Source organism: Malaclemys terrapin, chromosome 23 (genome assembly GCF_027887155.1).
Source record: "Malaclemys terrapin pileata isolate rMalTer1 chromosome 23, rMalTer1.hap1, whole genome shotgun sequence".
NCBI lineage: Eukaryota > Metazoa > Chordata > Testudines > Emydidae > Malaclemys > Malaclemys terrapin.
This window is the reverse complement of record NC_071527.1, coordinates 587,787-606,663: the sequence shown is the minus strand read 5'-3', so window position 1 is coordinate 606,663 and position 18,877 is coordinate 587,787. Positions and strand designations below refer to the sequence as shown.

The 18,877-nt window shown below is 45.9% G+C and overlaps 1 protein-coding gene across 2 annotated transcripts in view; it reads right to left on the bottom strand.

Moving 5' to 3' along the window:
- The window catches only part of DIP2B (disco interacting protein 2 homolog B), a 141,981-nt gene that overhangs the window by 17,946 nt on the left and 105,158 nt on the right, over positions 1–18,877 (bottom strand). For both annotated transcript variants that reach the window (XM_054012526.1, XM_054012527.1), the window contains 16 exons: positions 18,601–18,724; positions 17,675–17,784; positions 15,768–15,870; positions 14,315–14,379; positions 13,880–13,973; positions 13,210–13,329; positions 11,044–11,158; positions 9,820–9,959; positions 9,000–9,136; positions 8,274–8,354; positions 7,443–7,570; positions 6,198–6,312; positions 4,440–4,641; positions 3,408–3,517; positions 3,186–3,266; positions 2,007–2,130 (listed from right to left, as the gene is read on the bottom strand). In XM_054012526.1, coding sequence (XP_053868501.1) covers positions 2,007–2,130; positions 3,186–3,266; positions 3,408–3,517; positions 4,440–4,641; positions 6,198–6,312; positions 7,443–7,570; positions 8,274–8,354; positions 9,000–9,136; positions 9,820–9,959; positions 11,044–11,158; positions 13,210–13,329; positions 13,880–13,973; positions 14,315–14,379; positions 15,768–15,870; positions 17,675–17,784; positions 18,601–18,724 — 1,849 coding nt within the window. The remainder of the gene's footprint in view (positions 1–2,006; positions 2,131–3,185; positions 3,267–3,407; positions 3,518–4,439; positions 4,642–6,197; positions 6,313–7,442; positions 7,571–8,273; positions 8,355–8,999; positions 9,137–9,819; positions 9,960–11,043; positions 11,159–13,209; positions 13,330–13,879; positions 13,974–14,314; positions 14,380–15,767; positions 15,871–17,674; positions 17,785–18,600; positions 18,725–18,877) is intronic.

Here is an 18,877-nt window from a genome sequence, read left to right as displayed (position 1 = left end):
ATACTTCCTCTCCACACCCTTCGCGGAGAGAGGGATGAAGACCAAATGGTCTTCGCAGTGGTCTGTATGATCTTGATGAGGGGTAAAGCCCCCCCTAACGGGCCTTCCGGGGTCAGGAAGTCGACCACCGGGTCCTCTGACTCCACCACCTCCTTGGCCTGCAAGCCCATATTTTGCGCCACCCTGCGAAGGAAGTCCTGGTGGGCACACCTATCTATGAGGGGCAATCCAGAGACGGAGGTGTCTGCAACCGCCTCATCTGGGGAGGATGACGAGGAGGCTAATGGGGGAACAGAGTCCTCCTGACACACTCGGTCTCCAGGGGCTTCCTGTTCCACTTCTGTGTCATAGCCAATCACACCTGGATCAGGCTCAGGAGCAGAGGTTGGTTCCAGGGGAGGTAGTGTGACTGGTCCCTCCTTGGCACCCCTAGGGGTGGGGTGACTGGCTCACGCCTCCGGCACCTGCAGTTCAGAGGTTGCTGAATGGGAACCTTTGAATTGGATGCCCTGGGCCTGGTGGTACGCCCACGGGGTCCTCTCTGGGACGCGCCCCAGTGGCCAGCTTCGAAGAGCTTGGTCTCTGAGTTGGAGATCCACTCCTCCCCGGCTTCTGGTGCCGCTTCTGCGTTGGAGAATGGAACGGGGCCGGGTCAATCTCGACGGTTTTGGCGCTGGGGAACGGCGGTGCCGCGGGCATCTCCCAGAGTCCTTCCGCGGTGCTGCTTCTACCACTGCCGCTGGGGCACTGCACATCGATGAGCTCGGTGCCAGGTCTTGCCGTGCTGGTGTAGGTTGCGATCTAAGTGCCGCCTCCATAAGGAGCTGCTTGAGGCAAAATTTTCACTCCTTTTTTGTTCTGGGGCGAAACCCTTTACAAAGCCTGCATTTGTCCACTTGGTGTGCTTCCCCCAGACACTTTAAGCAAGCGTCGTGGGGGTCACCCGTTGGCATGGGCTTATTGCAGGACTTGTAGGGTTTGAACCCTTGGGACTTAGGCATACCCCAAGTCCCAACAGGGAATGCGGTTTGGGTGAAGGGAAGACACCCTACTCCCAACAGCTATCTGCTGTAACCGAAAACACTAAAACTAAACTTAACGAGGCTAGGAATAACTGCAAACTAAACTAAACGGAAAGGTCGGGAAAACGAGGAGAGCTTGCTAAGCAAATCACCGCAGTTCCAACGACTGTCACTGGCAGTAAGAAGGAACTGAGGAGGCACCAGGTCAGCAGGGTCATATATTGAGCGCTATGAAGGCGCCACGCCACGGTGCTGCTAGGGGAAAAACTTTCCAACAACTGTGCACGCGGCGCACACGCACCTAATTGAAATTGATATGAGCAATCACTCGAAGAAGACTAATTCTACAGAAAGCCATCCTGGTAGCTAAGTCACAGTAAATCAGACATCTCTATACCACGACTGAAAGGCAGCCACCTCTGGGGTGGAGAGTAGCCACCAAATGGCATGCAGAACATTCCCACAGGAGTGAGGCCTCAATACTCTAATGTCCACACAGAACAGATAAGACCCAGAAGTCCCCCTTGGAGTAGGGACAAGCCCCTTTCTCCATTAGATCCAATGCGGCCACAATAGTATTTGCAAATAAAACTTAGAGAGTATCAATGGGATCTTTGATGTCCACAGGCAGAAGACTTGAACTTCTAAGATTTCATCTGAAAGACCAAGACACAGTAAGATACACAGAACTCAGTGCATCTGTCAGAGTGAAGTCAAACTGAGCCAGCCTTTCCAGGATTCAATACAGCCTAGGGATGCCAAGCCTGATGCTGAGACCCCTAACACACCCCAGTCCCTATGAAACATAACTACTTGGTGTTAAAACCAGATCAGTTACATGGTCGACTCCAGGTATCGCCACTCAACAATCTCAGTGCGGATGCTGCTCAACAGTTTTAAGTCTTACAAGTTTTGAAAGTTGGATAAATAGGTTGTTGTGTATTTTCCCAGTGCGGATTCTGGCCAGTACCAACATGACCTTACCAGGAGGATAGAGCAGCACCACGTTGTCTCCTGCATTCAGATGTCCCTTGTCGTACAGAACTGATGCAATTCTCTCTGCTCTCTTGTGCAGCTGGAGGCAGGTGGCTGTGCACACAGGAGTTCCCTTGAAAGGAGAGAGAAATGTAGTGAATGAGAGCTGGGACAGCACAAGTCAGCTGCACAAAGGGCAACACAGATGGAAGTTTATACAGTCAGAGTCAATCCATACCCATTAGCTACCATGAATAGGCTGTGGGTGCCTGATGGGCCATTTATCCAGTGTTTAATGTCACCGAAATGCATTGAACTGACCCTATTCCTAGGAAATGTCACTCATCAGGGAGTTGATTCAGCAGGTTCTCCTACACCTACAGTGCTATACAGCTCCCTGACAAAACACACTCAAACCGAACTTCTAAGGTGGTGCAAGGGCTGATGGGACCTGCAGACTCCAGGTAGTTTTAAAGCAAAGTGAAGCAATTGTTAAAGAATGAGCAGTATCTTCTAACAGCTTCAGGTGAAAAAGGCTTCCAGTTTTGAAGAGTTAAATTCTAAATAAACCCAAAGCCTTAGGCTGAATGTTAAGGTTTATACACTTCACCTTGTAGGCCTCACACAAATACGCAGAGATAGACAGATATAGTGGGTGCGCGTGCGCGTTGGGAATTACGTGAAGGAGCACGAGCCAGGAAAGTTTATAGAAACATCCTTCTGAATGTAGAGCTTCTAGTCCCACTTCAGGCAGCAGACTCTGATCCCTACTGTACTTACATAGGGACAGAAAAGGGAGAGATTTCTGCCTCTCTCCCTATGCAGGGAGGAGGAGGCAGGGAGAAGAAGAGACCAAGAATTTGGCTTGGCTCCTGAATGATCCTCTCAAAGTTCTTTAAAACATAGGAGGAGCAGCACCTTGACTCTGGTCATTTAATGGTGGCACATTTATGATGCTAAACAACATGAAGAGATGATGCTGTGAAGTTAATGAAAACTTTCCACATCAGTGTCACATGTCACCTCTATAGTTACAGTGGCCATGATGACACTTTCATCCTGACAACCAAGATGCACCCACTCACCTGAGACCCAACACAGCCCTAGACTGCGGCAAGCTCATAGCCTCTGCCAAACCAGCACCGCATGATAATCTGAGCCCAACAAACAAACCATTCTAATACGTACCTTGGCATTTAGCAGAAGGAAGAGCGTGTGATCAGGGGTTGCTTGAGCTCTCCACTGTAACACCTCTGTCAGGAACTGGTGCTGCAATGAGAGGCAGTAGTGAGTGCCAGCACAAATTCTCCGAGATGACAATTCACATCGCTGCTCCATGTTTTATTCAACTGGGGGTGAAATGCTTTCCCACATGCTGGCCACAATAAGCATCTGGCTGTAGGGATTTACCTTTCTAACCAAATCGTTGTCTTCTATTTGTCCAAGGTCCCTCCCAGCAGCCTGAGCAATGCGCTTCCCAGCAACCAGGTTCCCCACCATCACAGAGGCAGGGCCAACACCTGTTGGCAAAGAGCAGCCGCATAGACTTGGTAAAGGATGGAAACATACAGACACACTGGAGAGAGCCATTTTATATTTTACAGTCTGCAGGGCAGCAGTGCAGGCTAATGGTTAAAGCAGGGAGAAGACTTCAGAGCTCCCAGCTCTGCCAATGACTCAGTGCATGACCTTGGGCAAATCTCTTCACCCTGGGACGGACTCGTTTTCTCCCACCTGAGAATTGGAGTTAAAAAAATTTCCACCACCCCACAGGTTTCCCCCATGGGGAGATGCCAAGTGATCTCATTACAGAGTCAAACTGCTGGGGGAAGGAGGAATGCAGAAACTGGAAACATCCTAGTGAGTCACATGCATTTTAGTCTATCAGAGGGCTTCACAATTGGGGTTAAAATGAAAGGGCATAGGCTACCTTGCTTTAGGGAACCCTGTGAGACAGGCTAAGTGCTCACCAACAGCCCAGAATTGCAGCATATAACCTGAGCTACAAGGAGGTGATGCTAGCCTTAGCCTCCTGTAGACCACGTGACTTGCAGTCAAGTGGAATGAGGATGAGTGAGCAGAGTGGAAGGCTGCTCCCCAAGACCAGGCTCTTCTTGAAGCATGGCTGCCACAAGGGTGGTTGAAGAGAACCCTTCTTGCTGGGCTACCAGTCTCTGCTTCAGAAGCCTCCTGCTCATCAGGGCAGCGAACCTTACCTAGGATGGGGTTTGAAGTGAGTTTCTGACACACTGATGCACCGATGGCAGGCCTGGTACGGTCAGTCTCTCACTGCAATCCCCAGCAGCTAGAACACATCTTAGCAAGGGGAACACAAGTGAAGCCATTAGCCTAATTTTCTAGGCCTGAGGCAAAAAGGCTCAGAGTCTACCCCTTGCATTCAAGAACTTGCCAGCATTCCCCGGGTGAGAAACACTGAGTTACCTGGTTGTTTCTGCCTGGGTTTTGGCAAGTTGGTCACACATGTGTGCGGGCACATGAGGATGTTACACGGGTGCAGCGAGCCCTCCAAAAAGTGCTGTTTGGTTTGAGAGATATGGATCCCTCCGAGAGGAGTTTTTGGCAAAGTGTTGGCTGGTACCAGAGCAAGACAATACACACCCACTTGGTGAATGCTGTCAATTGCCTAGAGACAGAAGAGAAAAAGTTGCTCAAATGGGCAGAAACTAGTATTATTGGGTGTCCTGACAAATTCCAGGAGCTTTTCCTGCATTTGTAAGCTCATTGGCTGCAGTGACCATCACTTTGTTCTGTATTTGTACAGTCTTTGGCACAAAGGGGTCCTGGGCCATGACTGGGAATCCTAGGATCTACTTTCAGAATGATAGCCGTGTTAGTTTGTATCAGCAAAAAGAATGAGGAATACTTGTGGCACTGTAATACATACAAATAACATCTTGTTTGTAAAAAACAAATCAGAACATAATACGTCACTCACTTATGGGCCATAAGCAAATGCCAGGCAAGGCAGTGCACGGCTGTTCAGAGCAGCAGTGTGGGCCTGCTTGCCTGCGTTACCAAGTACCTGAAAATTGGATGTTTGAAAGAAGTCTTGCTGCCCCTTAGAGCTTTAAAGACAATCTCCTGGCTACCTGGAGGGAGTCACTGCCCTCTGCCTTCAGCAACACACCTTGAATACATTACCTGGAGGGTAAGTCCTATAGCTGTAGTGTAAATAGCCCATGGAGAGAGTGGCAGAATGGAGCAGGCAACAGGCTAATATCTGGTTGCCTTCCCTGGTCCCAGGTACCAAAACCAACAAGGCAGGAAGAGCACACTACTCTAGCCAGACTATAAACATGGGCACAGTGGAATGCTAGGAAATGAGTAAGAGCCTGTTAACGTACCCTCCTTTACAATCCATCTGAACTACGGCACCAACTTTTGGTCATGAATGACTCAAGTCTCAATCTGACAAAAGCTGGTGACTCATCTGTTTCTAGTGAGTTTAGGGTTTATTTTGCAGACTCTTCAGCCCTGGAATTAACCATCAGCCTCTGCCTCTCGCCAGTATTCACACATTTTAACATATTACTCAGATCAGTGTATGTTCTCCCATCAGTGAATATAGCTAACAACCTATATAAGGGTCTCAAAAATTACTCTCTTGCACAAGCAAAAACTCCAAAACTAGGATTTGCCACTCATCCTGCACACACCATTTTCTTAAAACCCAACTGTTTTGGATGTTTTACCTATTTTCAGTTATCAAATGGTTCCCAACACCTTACCGCTGCAATTGCTTCTCAGCTGATAACACAAGTGCATCTTTAAAAAAGAATTGTTCTTAGAGTGCCAGCATGAGCTATGGGGCTAGGAGCTAGAGACCCTGGCGTTCTAATCCGGGTTCTCCCCTGGGCACTGAGAAGGCAGTTTCACTTTTCTGTGCCTTGCCTGTGTAACAAGGGTAATGCTGATCTACCTAATTAAGGGTTGTATTAGTTTGAGCCTCTGCTGCCTTTCCAGGACCTTCAAGACACATGGTCAGCACAGCCAATGCACATTACACACCCAACTTGCCATCTTGCTGCCAAGAGGAATCGTGATGACCACCAGAAAGTGGCATCCGTCTGAGGCACACTAATATCATCTGAGTTGTGCACATGCTGAAAGGGGGTGGGGAAAGGGAGGAGGTGTTCACACACAAGCCCAAATCTCTCACCCAGACAGCTGGGGTCTTACCTGCAGCACTCGGCTCATCCACTGAAAACTGTCCTCTTCAGAAGCATCTGGCCGCTGCTCTGCCACCACCACAATCCTCTCATCGTAGAACACAGAAACTGAAAACACAGCAATCCTGGGGAAAAGAGAATGCGGATCAGTAGGAATTACCATGCCACTTCCCTGGGAACACTAAAGTCCTGGAGATCCCAGGAAAGAGACTGACACTATGCACTAGCTAGGGAACAATTTCAAAAGCTCCAGGGGCAGGGGAGAGAGGAGACAGTGAAGTTGAAACAGCAGCAGACAGGGAAGGTAAAGGTTATATTGGCCAGGTAAGTGAGTACTCCTACTCTGCAGAGAAGCTTCCTACATGCACTCCAGTCTCCTGCTCCAGCCATCATGTTCCCGTTCCAGCCTCTGCTAAATGTTAAACATGCCAGGATAGAGAAGAGTAAAATTTTTCAAAGCACCTAAGTGAACTAGCAGCCTAACTCCTATTGGCTGTCACTGGGATGAGACATCCTTTTGAAAACTATCCACAGCAAATATTTAATAAAATCCAAGATCTCTGGGAAGGAGATACAAACCAACTGGTTGCAGGCCACGAGCCAACCACTAACTCAGGGGTAGGCAACCTATGGCACGTGTGCCAAAGGTGGCACGCGAGCTGATTTTCAGTGGCACTCACACTGCCCGGGTCCTGGCCACTGGTCTGGGAGGCCCTGCATTTTAATTTAATTTTAAATGAAGCTTCTTAAATATTTTATAAACCTTATTTACTTCACATACAACAATAGTTTAGTTATATATTATAGACTTATAGAAAGAGACCTAATAAAAACGTTAAAATGTATTACTGGCATGCAAAACCTTAAATTAGAGTGAATAAATGAAGACTTGGCACACCACTTCTGAAAGTTTGCCGACCCCTGCACTAACTATTGGGGCTCTGGAGGAAACATTCCCTAGGGGCTGTTATCCCAGAACTCCCCACTGCAGGGTTTCTTCTTGCTCCTCCCTCCGAAGTAGCTGGTGCTGAACATTGTCAGAGAAAGGATACTGGATTAGACAGACCCCAGGCCTGATCCAGTGTTGCCACTGCTATGGAGACTGAACAGTCAACGAAACATTTTCTGTGACTGAGGTCAAAAAATTAACCCAGTTAAGAAAAAACAGGCAGCACACAACATGACCACCCTGTCATGTTTTATTAAGAGACACAGACAAAGCTTGAAAAAAGAGCTGGGTTTCATTACCACTAACCTTCCTCTGTAGACTGTCTTTATTGATTCAACTGCTAATCCGGTTGCAACGATGTCATCAGCATTGTGTCTGCGCCCACTAACTGTCAGCAAGCCATCAATTTTTCCTACCACAAACACCAAACTACCCTGAAAGGTAAAGGACACAGATGCTCAGATGCCTTTGCTGGTTCATGCATCTTTAGTGATTGCTTTTGTGCACTGTTAGATCAAACACATTTGTTATAAATAGATTTAACAGCACTTTCTTTTTAGATTGGATTCTATGAGAGAGAATTTGGATAAAATCATCTACATTATTCTAAAACTGTACAAGTGTGAATCAATTATAGGGTCCAAACATTATAGCACTTTTGTGCTAGAATTTGGAAACTTCAAGTTTTGTCTGTTTTAGCTTATGATGAATTATGGGCTGATTTCTATCTTGCAAGATGACGACATACTTCAAAATTTAATATTTTTTATAAACAGATGATCATGTCACAGGTATTTACAGTTTATTTTGAAATTCCCTCTTTAATAGTGTGGGCGTGGCCAAAATCAGAGCCACGAAGCTGAGTGATACAACTATGGGATTGTGAAAAACTTGAAAGAACTTTGCCTGCTATGGCTCAGTAAAGCTCAGTGGTTTGGCGCACAACTTCTATAACGAGGTTGTGTGAGGGTAATGTATTGGAAAAACAAGTTACTACTGGGGCAAGCAATCTCAGTAACCTGCCCCAACATTCACCATAAGTTAACAGTTTGCTTTGGTCACCATCTGCATTTGAAGCCATTACTTTTAACATCAAGATAAAACCATGAATCTAAGCACAAAAGCTATATGACGTACAGGTCCAACAAACCCCAGCAAGCCTGAGCGGACGAACGGCACGTCGCCCACTGGAGAACCAGCCGAGTTGACAGGGATAACCTGAAACAGAAGGCAGGATACTGAGGGAGTTGATTCTCTCGTCCTTGGATATACCCCCCCGCCACACACCCTTCCTCATCAGTGTGCTGCAGCAAGAGTCACTCTAGATGCAAGTGAATTTTGAAAAAATAAATCCTCTCCAGTTACTGGGTTTTCCTCTGTAAAGCCTCAAATTACCAGCTATAGCACGGTGTCCCCCTGGAGTGAACTTCACTTACTGAATCCTACCTCTGAATCCTACTATCCTAGGGATAGAAAAATCATTATGCTGCCAGAAGCCCAGATAAAACACAGATTTCTCTCTATTTGCAAGCTTTCTGATACCATGAACTGGAGTAGAGCAAACACTGGATGTCTGATGCTCCCATTCTTGCAGGAAGCTAGTGAATTTATCTGCACTAGAAGCTCTCACTGTTGTCAGTTGCTGCATGGTGGGAAGTCATAGCAAAAAAGGAGTGGACGCAATTCCTAATTGTAACAAGCCATCTAGGGAAAGATTTCCCCATATATAAAGCCCAAATATTAACACTTTATTAGTTGTTATAGAAATCAAAAGGCTCCGCAGGAAAATCAATTCCACACTGAAGGCAGTAGGTGAAAGCCAGCGACACAAGAGAAGGCAAAAATCTACCATATGATACAGACCTCAAACGTGTTCTTTGTCACCCCAGCCAGCCCATAATACATCATCCCTCCTGTTCTGGAGCTAACACAGATTTCTCCAATCTCATCTGTTTTACAGAGCTGAGGAGATCCATCGGGTTTCACGATGCACATCATTCCTAGAGCAAAGCACACACCGTTACACAACTTAGCAAGCAGTGCTCAGGAGCCTTTTTTTAAAACCACTTGACACATTTAAGCATGAAGAATGATTCACTTTTTATTAAGTAGTGGCAAGCGGGAAAATGTCGTGAATCCTGCAGCTGAATATGCATGGACATTTCATCAGGGTACTTACTGCTCCTTAAAATTAAAGGCTTCACTACCAACCTGTGGGCCACGTGGATCAGCTGCAAAGTTTGCATTGCCACAGAGCAGAACACAAAAGAATATGCTACTGAATTTGCCTGGGCCCCTGGCAATAACGTACTAAAGATCAGGACTTCCACTGAGACAGGACTTCCATGCAAGGATCTTACAATGCTTTACAAACACTAGACCCTCCAACCCCCTGCGAAGGAGCGAAGTATTCTGTCCATGTCACAGATAGGTAAGATGAAGTGAGGAAAAGCTAAGCAGCTGACCCAGCAACTCACAAATCAGCAGCAGAGGCAGTAACAGAAACCAAGGCTGAGATTTTCAGAGCTGTCTTGGGGATCTCAATGCCCAGTTGCTGTTTGTTTTAAATGAGCATTGCATGTCCATTAGGAGGTTTGAAAGTCTCAGCCCCAGAGGTTCACTCTCAGCCCCTGTCATCTGCCAACGGGTGTTTATGGAAATATAAGGTCCTGTGCACTCTCACCTCCCGGCATCACATGGCCAACATCCTGTACCGTGAGAGCAGAGTTTTTGTCTTCAGTGTTCACACGAATAACACCATAACTTAGCCCATTCATGGACAGGATGGCTCTTCCGGGCAAGGGTGCTCCAGGGACACCAGGCCTTGAAGGAAACAAATGGACATGCTAAAACATCAGTGAACACATCCTCACAGTGACATAAAGATGCTTTTCTGGGTTCTTATATGTATCATTTTGCGACGTATACTGAAATCCTATTTCACAACTGAATTAATTTGGGGGAGAGTAAGGGATACCAGCTGGGAGAGCCATGCTGATAAGGGGAGTTGGAAAAGCTTAGTCCTGGGCTACTGCAAGCATTGGGGAAACCAGTCAAAAGCTCTGTGGAGTAGCTCTTCCATCTGGCCATCAGGGTAAACTATTGTAGGTGCCAGCTCCTGGGCTGGCTGATTATTGCTTTGTTTACTGCAGGGAGGGGCAATGGACAGGAACAGAGTATGAGAATGACTGCTTTCCCCAAAACAACGTGAGACACTATTGCAGAGAAGCACAGCCCCACACCAGCTACTGCTGGCAAAAGTGAGAAAATAAATGCCTGCTTCTCCCAGGCTTTTAACTGCTAGACAAAGAAGAACAAAGACTCATAGCTTTGAGAGAGAATTCTTCAAGGCCCTGATTCAGCCAAGCACTAGAGTTCGTGCATCACCATCAACATGTAAGAAGCCCCACTGAAGTCAATAACCACCACTGGATGCACGTGAACAAACATTAGCTGGGATCACCTAATATAGCACAATTCACAACACACTCTGCTATTATTTAAAGGGACACTGCCAGGTCTTATATGACTTAAATATTTAGGCTGAATAAAATAAAAGCTAGGACCAATAGAAACAGTTCCATGATTTGTCTTTTTTTTTTTTTATCCCAGTGGAAGCAGTTTAAAAAACAAAAACAAAAAACTCAAACATTCCTCCAGCTCAAGCACTGCAAGGGCCTGAAAGTGAAACTAAAAACTGCCAACAAAATGGAAACAGACTATTCCTTATTTCCTGCCTTCAGCTGAAAATGCAAAAAGAGTAAACAAGCAGTAAAACATTCAAATTTATCTCAGTTTCAATAGTCTCAGGAATTACTTGCAACATAGGAAAGGAAATTATTTAAACATTTTTAACATGTCCCTTTAAATATGAACATAGGTTAGCAGGATCAATGCATCACAGTACCTCCGTATTGCTACAGTCATTGCTTCTGGAGATGTGGCACATGGACAGATTGCCTCAGGTTTAAGCCCATGGCTCTGAAACAAACTCAGGAAAGCATCGCATGAGGAAACAGACCCTGGAAGATAAGTCAACATTTTAAACAGTTTCTGAAATTGAAAAAAAAAAAAGAATTATGCTTAGAAATGACCTGGAAATAAATAGCACATTTTTATTTAGGGATCTTGTGAATTGCAAATCTCATTTCTAACTAAGGACACATTTTTCAAAAGTAACTTAGGCACTAAGGAGCCTAAGTGAGTCACTGAAAGTTAATGGAACTTGGGGTTCTAAGTCATTAGAGTAGAATTTTTAAAAGGCCTAGGTAGACTTCAGTCACCTATAACAGTAATAATACTCCAGTACTTCTTTCTGAGAGCAGCCACTTTATTTCACTATAATGTTGTACTGTATTTCTGTAATCCTGGACATCCCCCAAAAATTTTGGGGGGAAGTATTGACGAAATAATACTACTGGGGAAAGCCTCAGAATGGAGACTGATTTAAGGGGTTCAACTGCTGCATGGGTAAAAAAAAAGATGTCAACTTTCCATCCACATTCTTTTAGACAACTTCCAGATTTGCTTTTTTGAAAGCTAATGTGTTTATGCACCTATCCCTACCGTAAGGGGATCAGTTTTGGTACAGAACTAACCAAATCAGAAAAACACTTCATACTTCAAACTAATGCCTTGCTGGCTAAGGCCCGAACAATCTTCCTCCCAGTCTGTTCCAGAGTTTGTACGTATAGAGATACTCAGGGAACAATATTACATTACAAACATCTTCCCCGTCTCCCCCATACTAACACACATCCACTGGCTCCATTTCCTTCCACCGCACAAATCCAAAACAGCCTGAATTGTATTCAAATCTCACTCCTCCAGTCAGTGCCATCTGGACAGACATTCATTAAGCCCCATAATCACCAGTATGCCATGAAGATCTGTTGCTCATTTCTTTCAATGCCATCTTAAAAACACACATCCCCTGAGGGCAATTTAGAACCACTCACACCCCATACCCCCCACCTACATTGCCAGCTAATGTGCCTATTCCTATTCTCTTGCCTGCTAGACAAGTCACTGCACTAACCTTTTAATCTTTTTCTGCCAGAATGCTCTATATTACATACCAGAGCATCCAGCTGCCCCCATTGCCTGGCCAAGTCCTCTGTTCCTATCACCTCTTGCAATAGCATCCTTAAGATTCACACTTGAAGGGACACCAGCAACTTCACACAAATCACCCTTCTGTCTGAACACCTTTCATCTATAGTTACTGTAATTGAAAGTTTAGGGGAAAGGATTCCCTGTGTACGTTCCCAGTTTGTGTATTTGAGACACACAGTTGGTAAGGTTTTGATGGCTCTTGGCATCATGAATTGCACTGTTTGCTCTGTGGCATCAGGTAGTTTCCCTTCTTTGTGTGGGTCTTGGAGAGAAGCATTTTAAAAATAGGAAAATCTGACTGTACAAGACTAGAACTGGCAGGGGGACTCTGGGTTGGGTGTGGAGCCTGAAATCCTTTACCCTTGTGCTGGGGGCACTGAGGCTGCCTTTTTGGATTGTCAGACAGCTGCCTCAGTTTACTCCTGATAGAAGTCAGTACACAAAAGCAAGGGTGGCTGGTAAAATAGGCCAGGGAAGGCCTTGCCACCTGGGCCGAGGTGGCCCCAGCCCTTCCCCAAGACCCCCACCCCACACTCCCGTCCCCACTGCTTGCCACGTCCCTCCTCCTCGGGTGCTGGGGCCAACAGCTTGGTTGGGGCCTGGCACTAGGGGGCCAGCAGACTCGGTCCTGCCCAGCACTGGGAAAGGCTGGCAGCTCGGCCCGACTCTGGTGGGTGGGGGGAGCCTGGCAGCTTGGCCTGGCGCTCAGGCTGGTGGCTCGGCCCAATGTGGCCGGGGTAGGCAGGCTGGGGCTCCTCTGTGTCAGGGCTTCTCCTTTTACAGTGTGGGAGGTGGGTTTCGGGGCTCCGGCATGTGGGGTACAGGGGCAGGGCCTTGGGCAGAAGGGGCAGGGCCGGCGGGCTTGCCTCCCCAAACCAGGGGTTCAACCACCGCGCATGCACAGAAGTTACTGAAAGCAGAGAAACCTCTCATGGCAGCCATGTGAGGGAATACTCACAGGGATTAGCACCGTCAGTTACAATCAGCATCCGCAGAGAACTCAGGCTGACATCTCTTTGGTCCCGATGAGCCATCATGGCCCAGTGCAGGTCTCGACACTTCACTAAAGCCACCTTCGCTGCAAACGAAGGGAGCAAATGAAATTAGTACAAATAAAACCATTTGCTGAATGCTTGTTTCAGTGAAACTGCAGGGGCCTAACACCAGTAGCCTCCCATTAGGGCAAGTATCTTCAGCTCAGGGACCCAAATCCTTTTGTCCATTTGAAGGCTAAGTAAAAGAGGTTGCAGGGATGGAATCCTCTCATACGGGAGGTAGGGCACCCACACTGCCAGGTCAAAACTGCTATTATATACAAGGCAGAGTGACTGTGGCCCTCCTTTTGTTTCAGTTAGCTCTTGGGATTAGCGGCCCCTGCATGCTGACGCCATTCCCCTGGCCTTCCAGCACCATCTTGCAGCATACAAACCTGTGGATTCCCCATCAAGCTCTCTGTGGCCTGCCCTGTGCACACATGGAAGAGAATCCAGGGTTTTGGCCCACTTAGTAGGTTTCTGACTAGCAATCAGGCAGGCTCCCAAGCTTTAAACAGAAGTGCAGTTTGTCTTGCCCCACAAATGTTCGTCTGGAAGGCCACATGCTAGAATCTTAAGGAATGCCAGTGTTACCTTTGTGGGTATGAACTCTCTGCACCCAGGAGAGAGGACAGGTTTTCATCACGGAGTAGGGCACGCTAAGGGTGTGCAGCTTGTTCATTACATTCTGGAAAGCAGAAAGACTTGTGGGAAAGGGCCAACAAAACATTCAATATAAATCAGAGATGGGAGTCTCCTTTCCCCTCCCCAGTGCCTGGTAAAGCTTGTGCACTTCCTGCAGTTAATATTTCAAAGCATCATTTGAATGAACAGAGTATGACGACTAGGCAGAAGACATTATTGCTCCTGCCAGCAGATCTGCACTAACAGGAGTGCGTAAAACTGGATCTGAGAGCAGACTGGGCCCAACTCTCCTCCTCAAACACTACTTCACATTGTAATCAGGAAGGGCTATAAAATACCCAGAACAACCATCCTGCTAGTTTTCTCCCTGAAGCACCAGCTCACCGTTAACATGCCATGCCAGAGCCCTGCATCCTTCTTGAAATCCAGAACATTCACTATGGTTTCACCTGGAAGAGGAAAGTTGTGATATCAATAAGAAATTTGGCAGGTAACTGGGTAGATGCAGCTGTATTACTTATACTGGAACTTGCCCTTTTCCTAATGCAAAGTCAAGTTAGCTCCCTGAGACAGCCCCTGCTGGGCTCCCAAACCAGGAGGCTAAGTGGCTCTTTTCAGGCAGATGCCAGGAACTTTGAAGCTGAGGAGGACACAACCCTTGTTTTTTCACCTTGGCATTTTCTTTACAAACATTTAAAGATCACTGTTTCCCTTAAGCTTGGCAAACTCAAAGTGCCAATTATTTCTTAAGCGCTTCATACAGTACTTAGACACCATGCAAACACCTCTCCATGGCAGCACATACTGGCAGCATTATGCAAACAGCAAGCGTGTAGCCTAGTCCGTTTGCTCTCTTATGCATTATTAAATAGATCCCAAGCTCCTTGTTATGGATAATACAAAACAGGCACACTCAGGTGCATACACAGAGCACAATAAAAAGGGTGATAAGACACAGAGCAGACCTACTTAAAACAAAATATGAAATTAAGGGAAGGAACACCTTACAGACAGCTGCAAGAATATAACATCTGGCATCTCTGGGCTTTTATATCACATTAATCACTGTAATATCAGAGAGTCCTAGTCTCCTTATACATGAGTTGTTGAGTGGAAAGAGGTTACAGAGCCATCATTTAAATGCCTAGGTAGACTGACCCTCAGCAGCAGTGGAAATGAATGGAATGGCTCCCAAAAGGAATACAGTTGCATGTCAAACAGAAAAGATGACATACAGCTCATTAAAGAAGCTCTGAGATACTGGGTACATAAAGGACTGATTTTGTAGGTAGAGTAGACCAAAACACTTCCTACAGAAAGAACTTTGTGCATCATGACTGGTAACTTCTGTTCTCCATACCTGGGTTTAATCCGTAAGGCCCAAACTGGTTTGAGACCTGATTATCTGAGAGGCCATGGTGTGTGCGCGCATTGCCAGTATGGAGGTGAGCAGAGGCAATCTAGCAGGAGCTCCTTCAATGCAAGTGAAAGGGAGCCGGTGGCAGGATGTTCTTTGAAAAAGGATCCTCAAGTTTGGGGCTTGTGCAATTCTGCCCCTTCCATCCCCCAGTTCACCAAGTCATGATTTGTAAACCTCCATGCACACTGCAAAGCTCACCTTTTGTCCCTCTCTGTTAAGCCTGTTGGGCAGGGCATGGGCTGAGGTGGAGATAATTATGGGTTGACCTTTGGCGACGTTTAAGTTACGATTTTTAATTTCTGAGATAGTTTGTTTAAACTTTTAAAATCCATCTAACTGAGCACTGGAAAGAATGATCTTGCAGCGAGCTGAGCTTTTACCCCTTCTTGCACATATGCACCCTGTGACACTACTCACCTTCAGAGTAGTTGCAAGCCTGAGACAGAGCCTGACAATGAGACAGCATGGCAATCCGAGACACTGTCACCCCCATCACACTGCCTTCCTTACTGGTCTTGTACTGGAAAGCACCAAAAATAATAAGAACATAAGAACAGCCATACTGGGTCAGACCAAAGGCCCATCTAGCTCAATATCCTGTTTTCCGACAATGGCCAATGCCAGGTGCCCCAGAGGGAACGAACAGAACGGGTACTCACCAAGTGATCCATCCCCTGTCTCCCATTCCCAGCTTCTGGCAAACAGAGGCTAGGGACACCATCTCTGCCCATCCTGGCTAATAGCCATTGATGGACCCTATCCTCCATGAATTTATCTAGTTCTTTTTGAACCCCGTTATAGTCTTGGCCTTCACAACATCCTCTGGCAAGGAGTTCCACAGGTTGACTGTGCATTTGTGAAAAAATACTTCCTTTTGTTTGTTTTAAACCTGCTGCCCATTAATTTCATTTGGTGGCCCCTAGCTCTTGTGTTATGAGAAGAAATAAATAACACTTCCCTATTTACTTTCTCCACACCAGTCATGATTTTATAGACCTCTCTCAGATCCACGCCAGTCGTCTCTTTTCCAAGCTGTAAAGTCCCAGTCTTATTAACCTCTCCTCATATGGCACCCCTATTCATACCCCTAATAATTTTTGTTGCCCTTTTCTGAACCTGTTCCAATTCCAATACATCTTTTTTGAGATGGGGTGACCACATCTGCATGCAGTATTCAAGATGTGGGCATACCATGGATTTATATAGGGGCAACATGATATTTTCTGTCTTATTATCTATCCCTTTCTTAATGATTCCCAACATTCTGTTCGCTTTTTTGACTGCCGCTGCACACTGAGTGGATGTTTTCAGAGAACTATCCATGACTACTCCAATATCTCTTTCTTGAGTGGTAACTGCTAATTTAAACGGCATAATTTTATATGGGATCAAACTGGTTACTCTGAACCCTGCACATAAAGGAGGCTGCAGTGTGGCTAAGCCCTTATTAATCAGAGCAAGTTTTCTCCTTAATGAATGAGGTCACATTTAAAAAGGAACTGTGTAGGTGCATCAGCAGGATTCACTGGAGGAGAGAAAGACTATCCCATGGAAAGTAAAGGCAGGCATGTTTAGACATGGAGATGGCCTGGTCCCAATCCCTAAACATGTACAGGTAAGTCCAAAGAGAGAGAAGATGAGGACACTTGTTTAAAGTTGCTCATGCTTAATGCATTATTGTAACTTCTGAGCCCATGCCCTGGCAATACAAAAGGCAAACTGAAAAAGCAGTTTATAGGGTAGGCGTCACCCAAACACTGATATTATTTAGGATGCAGTAGTTCCCAGTTAGTATTACCGGGATGCACAGACAGGCCACGCCATGAGAAGTGAACAATCCAAAGTGTTGCCATGTGAAACAAAGGCAGAAATCTGAGAGTTACCAAGTACTAACAGAATTAAACAGACCGAATGAAAAGATGAGCAAAGGGGAGCACCCTGAGCTAAAGGCTAGACTGTACCAAGTCTGCCAGCATTAAGCCTTAGCTAAGATGGGTTGATGCACTCCTGTGAGCAACTCTACAGCGCTTTCAGATTAAGCCTCTCTCTGGTCATCCCATGCACTGTATCTGAATTGTTTCACTTGTTTTTGGAGCAGAGATTGTGTCTTCCTCTGCATTTTGAACAGCAAACAAATAAAGCCACAAACTGGTATATAACTAAAAACAAACATCATGGCAAGTTGTACATGATGAAAGTGTGTTGTTTTGGCAAGAAACTGGTAAGTTTGGCATAGCTCATGTGAAAATGCTACCATTTTGATGGCTTCTGTGCATTAAATTAAACCCAGAGAAGCTCATTTCTGACCTTCATTCACTACCCACCTCAATATATGCCGGCTCAGTTCCTGCAGTTGAGATGTTGGGCTGCCAGTCCTTTGGTGACTTGGAGAGATACTTTGAGTCTGTCACAACCCATTTGAGTCTGGGCCAACCTAGAGCCGAAATCAAAGGCAACCTTAAGACCTGTATCTGTTGAAAGAATCTATATTCATCTGAAATAGATTCATAGATTCATAGATTCTAGGACTGGAAGGGACCTTGAGAGGTCAAGTGATCATTTGCCCATTTCACTTATAGCTTGTTTTCCCAGCAGCAAAGTTAAATAAGCAAAATGCAAATTCATTTGAGGGAAATGCATAGCTTTAAAACCAAAGGTGATTTGGACTTGATTGGGTTTACTTCCGACAGAACCACAGGGATCACTTGATAGAAAATGACATGCTGTGTAACTTGCGCTCATAATTTGATGTCACTTGACAAGGGGAACTTCTGTGCTTGGTTTAGGATTATCAGATGCAAACATACAAAGGCAGATCACTAGCTAGACAACTCATCCCTCTTCCCATGAACCAGTGCATCTCAGGCTTGCAAGGGGTGGTGGACTCCTTCGCCCACTCACAAATTGACCCTGCAGTGTTTATAATTACAGCTCTGGTGTAGCATTAAAGAAACCGTGATTTTTATCTCTCCAAACACTGCTGAACTGTTTCTAGGAGAACGTTGGTTTCTAAAGTGGCCTCATCCTAATCTCCACTGCAATACACTGGCTTTGTCAGAGACATGCACAAGTTTGTGCCTCAGTGGTGCATGCAACTCATAGTCCCAAACAAGGCGACGACCCCACTGCAAACCTTGCCCACTCAACCAGAAGGAGAGCAAAACAGCACACGACTTTTGACTTCTAACGGCTAGTTTTAGAGTTCAGCCCTGGGACAAACAGGTCAAAACAAAAGTGTGACTGAACTAACCTTTAAACTGCACAATCTCCCCATTCTGGGTTTTTGGCAGCCCCTTTAGACAAACCTCAGTGGTGAGAGCCAAAGTGATGCCACAGCTCCCCAAGAGGAAGCCAATCTGCTGACCACCAGCATCCTGAAGGGAAAAAAAAAAAAAAAAAAATCACTGAGTTCCAGATGATGGGGGAGTATGAAGCCAACTTCACCCTTACCAAAAGTCAAGGCACAGTAATGCTCTGGTAACTGGATGGTAACATTATGGACCACATTGGGGAAAAACAAACATTCT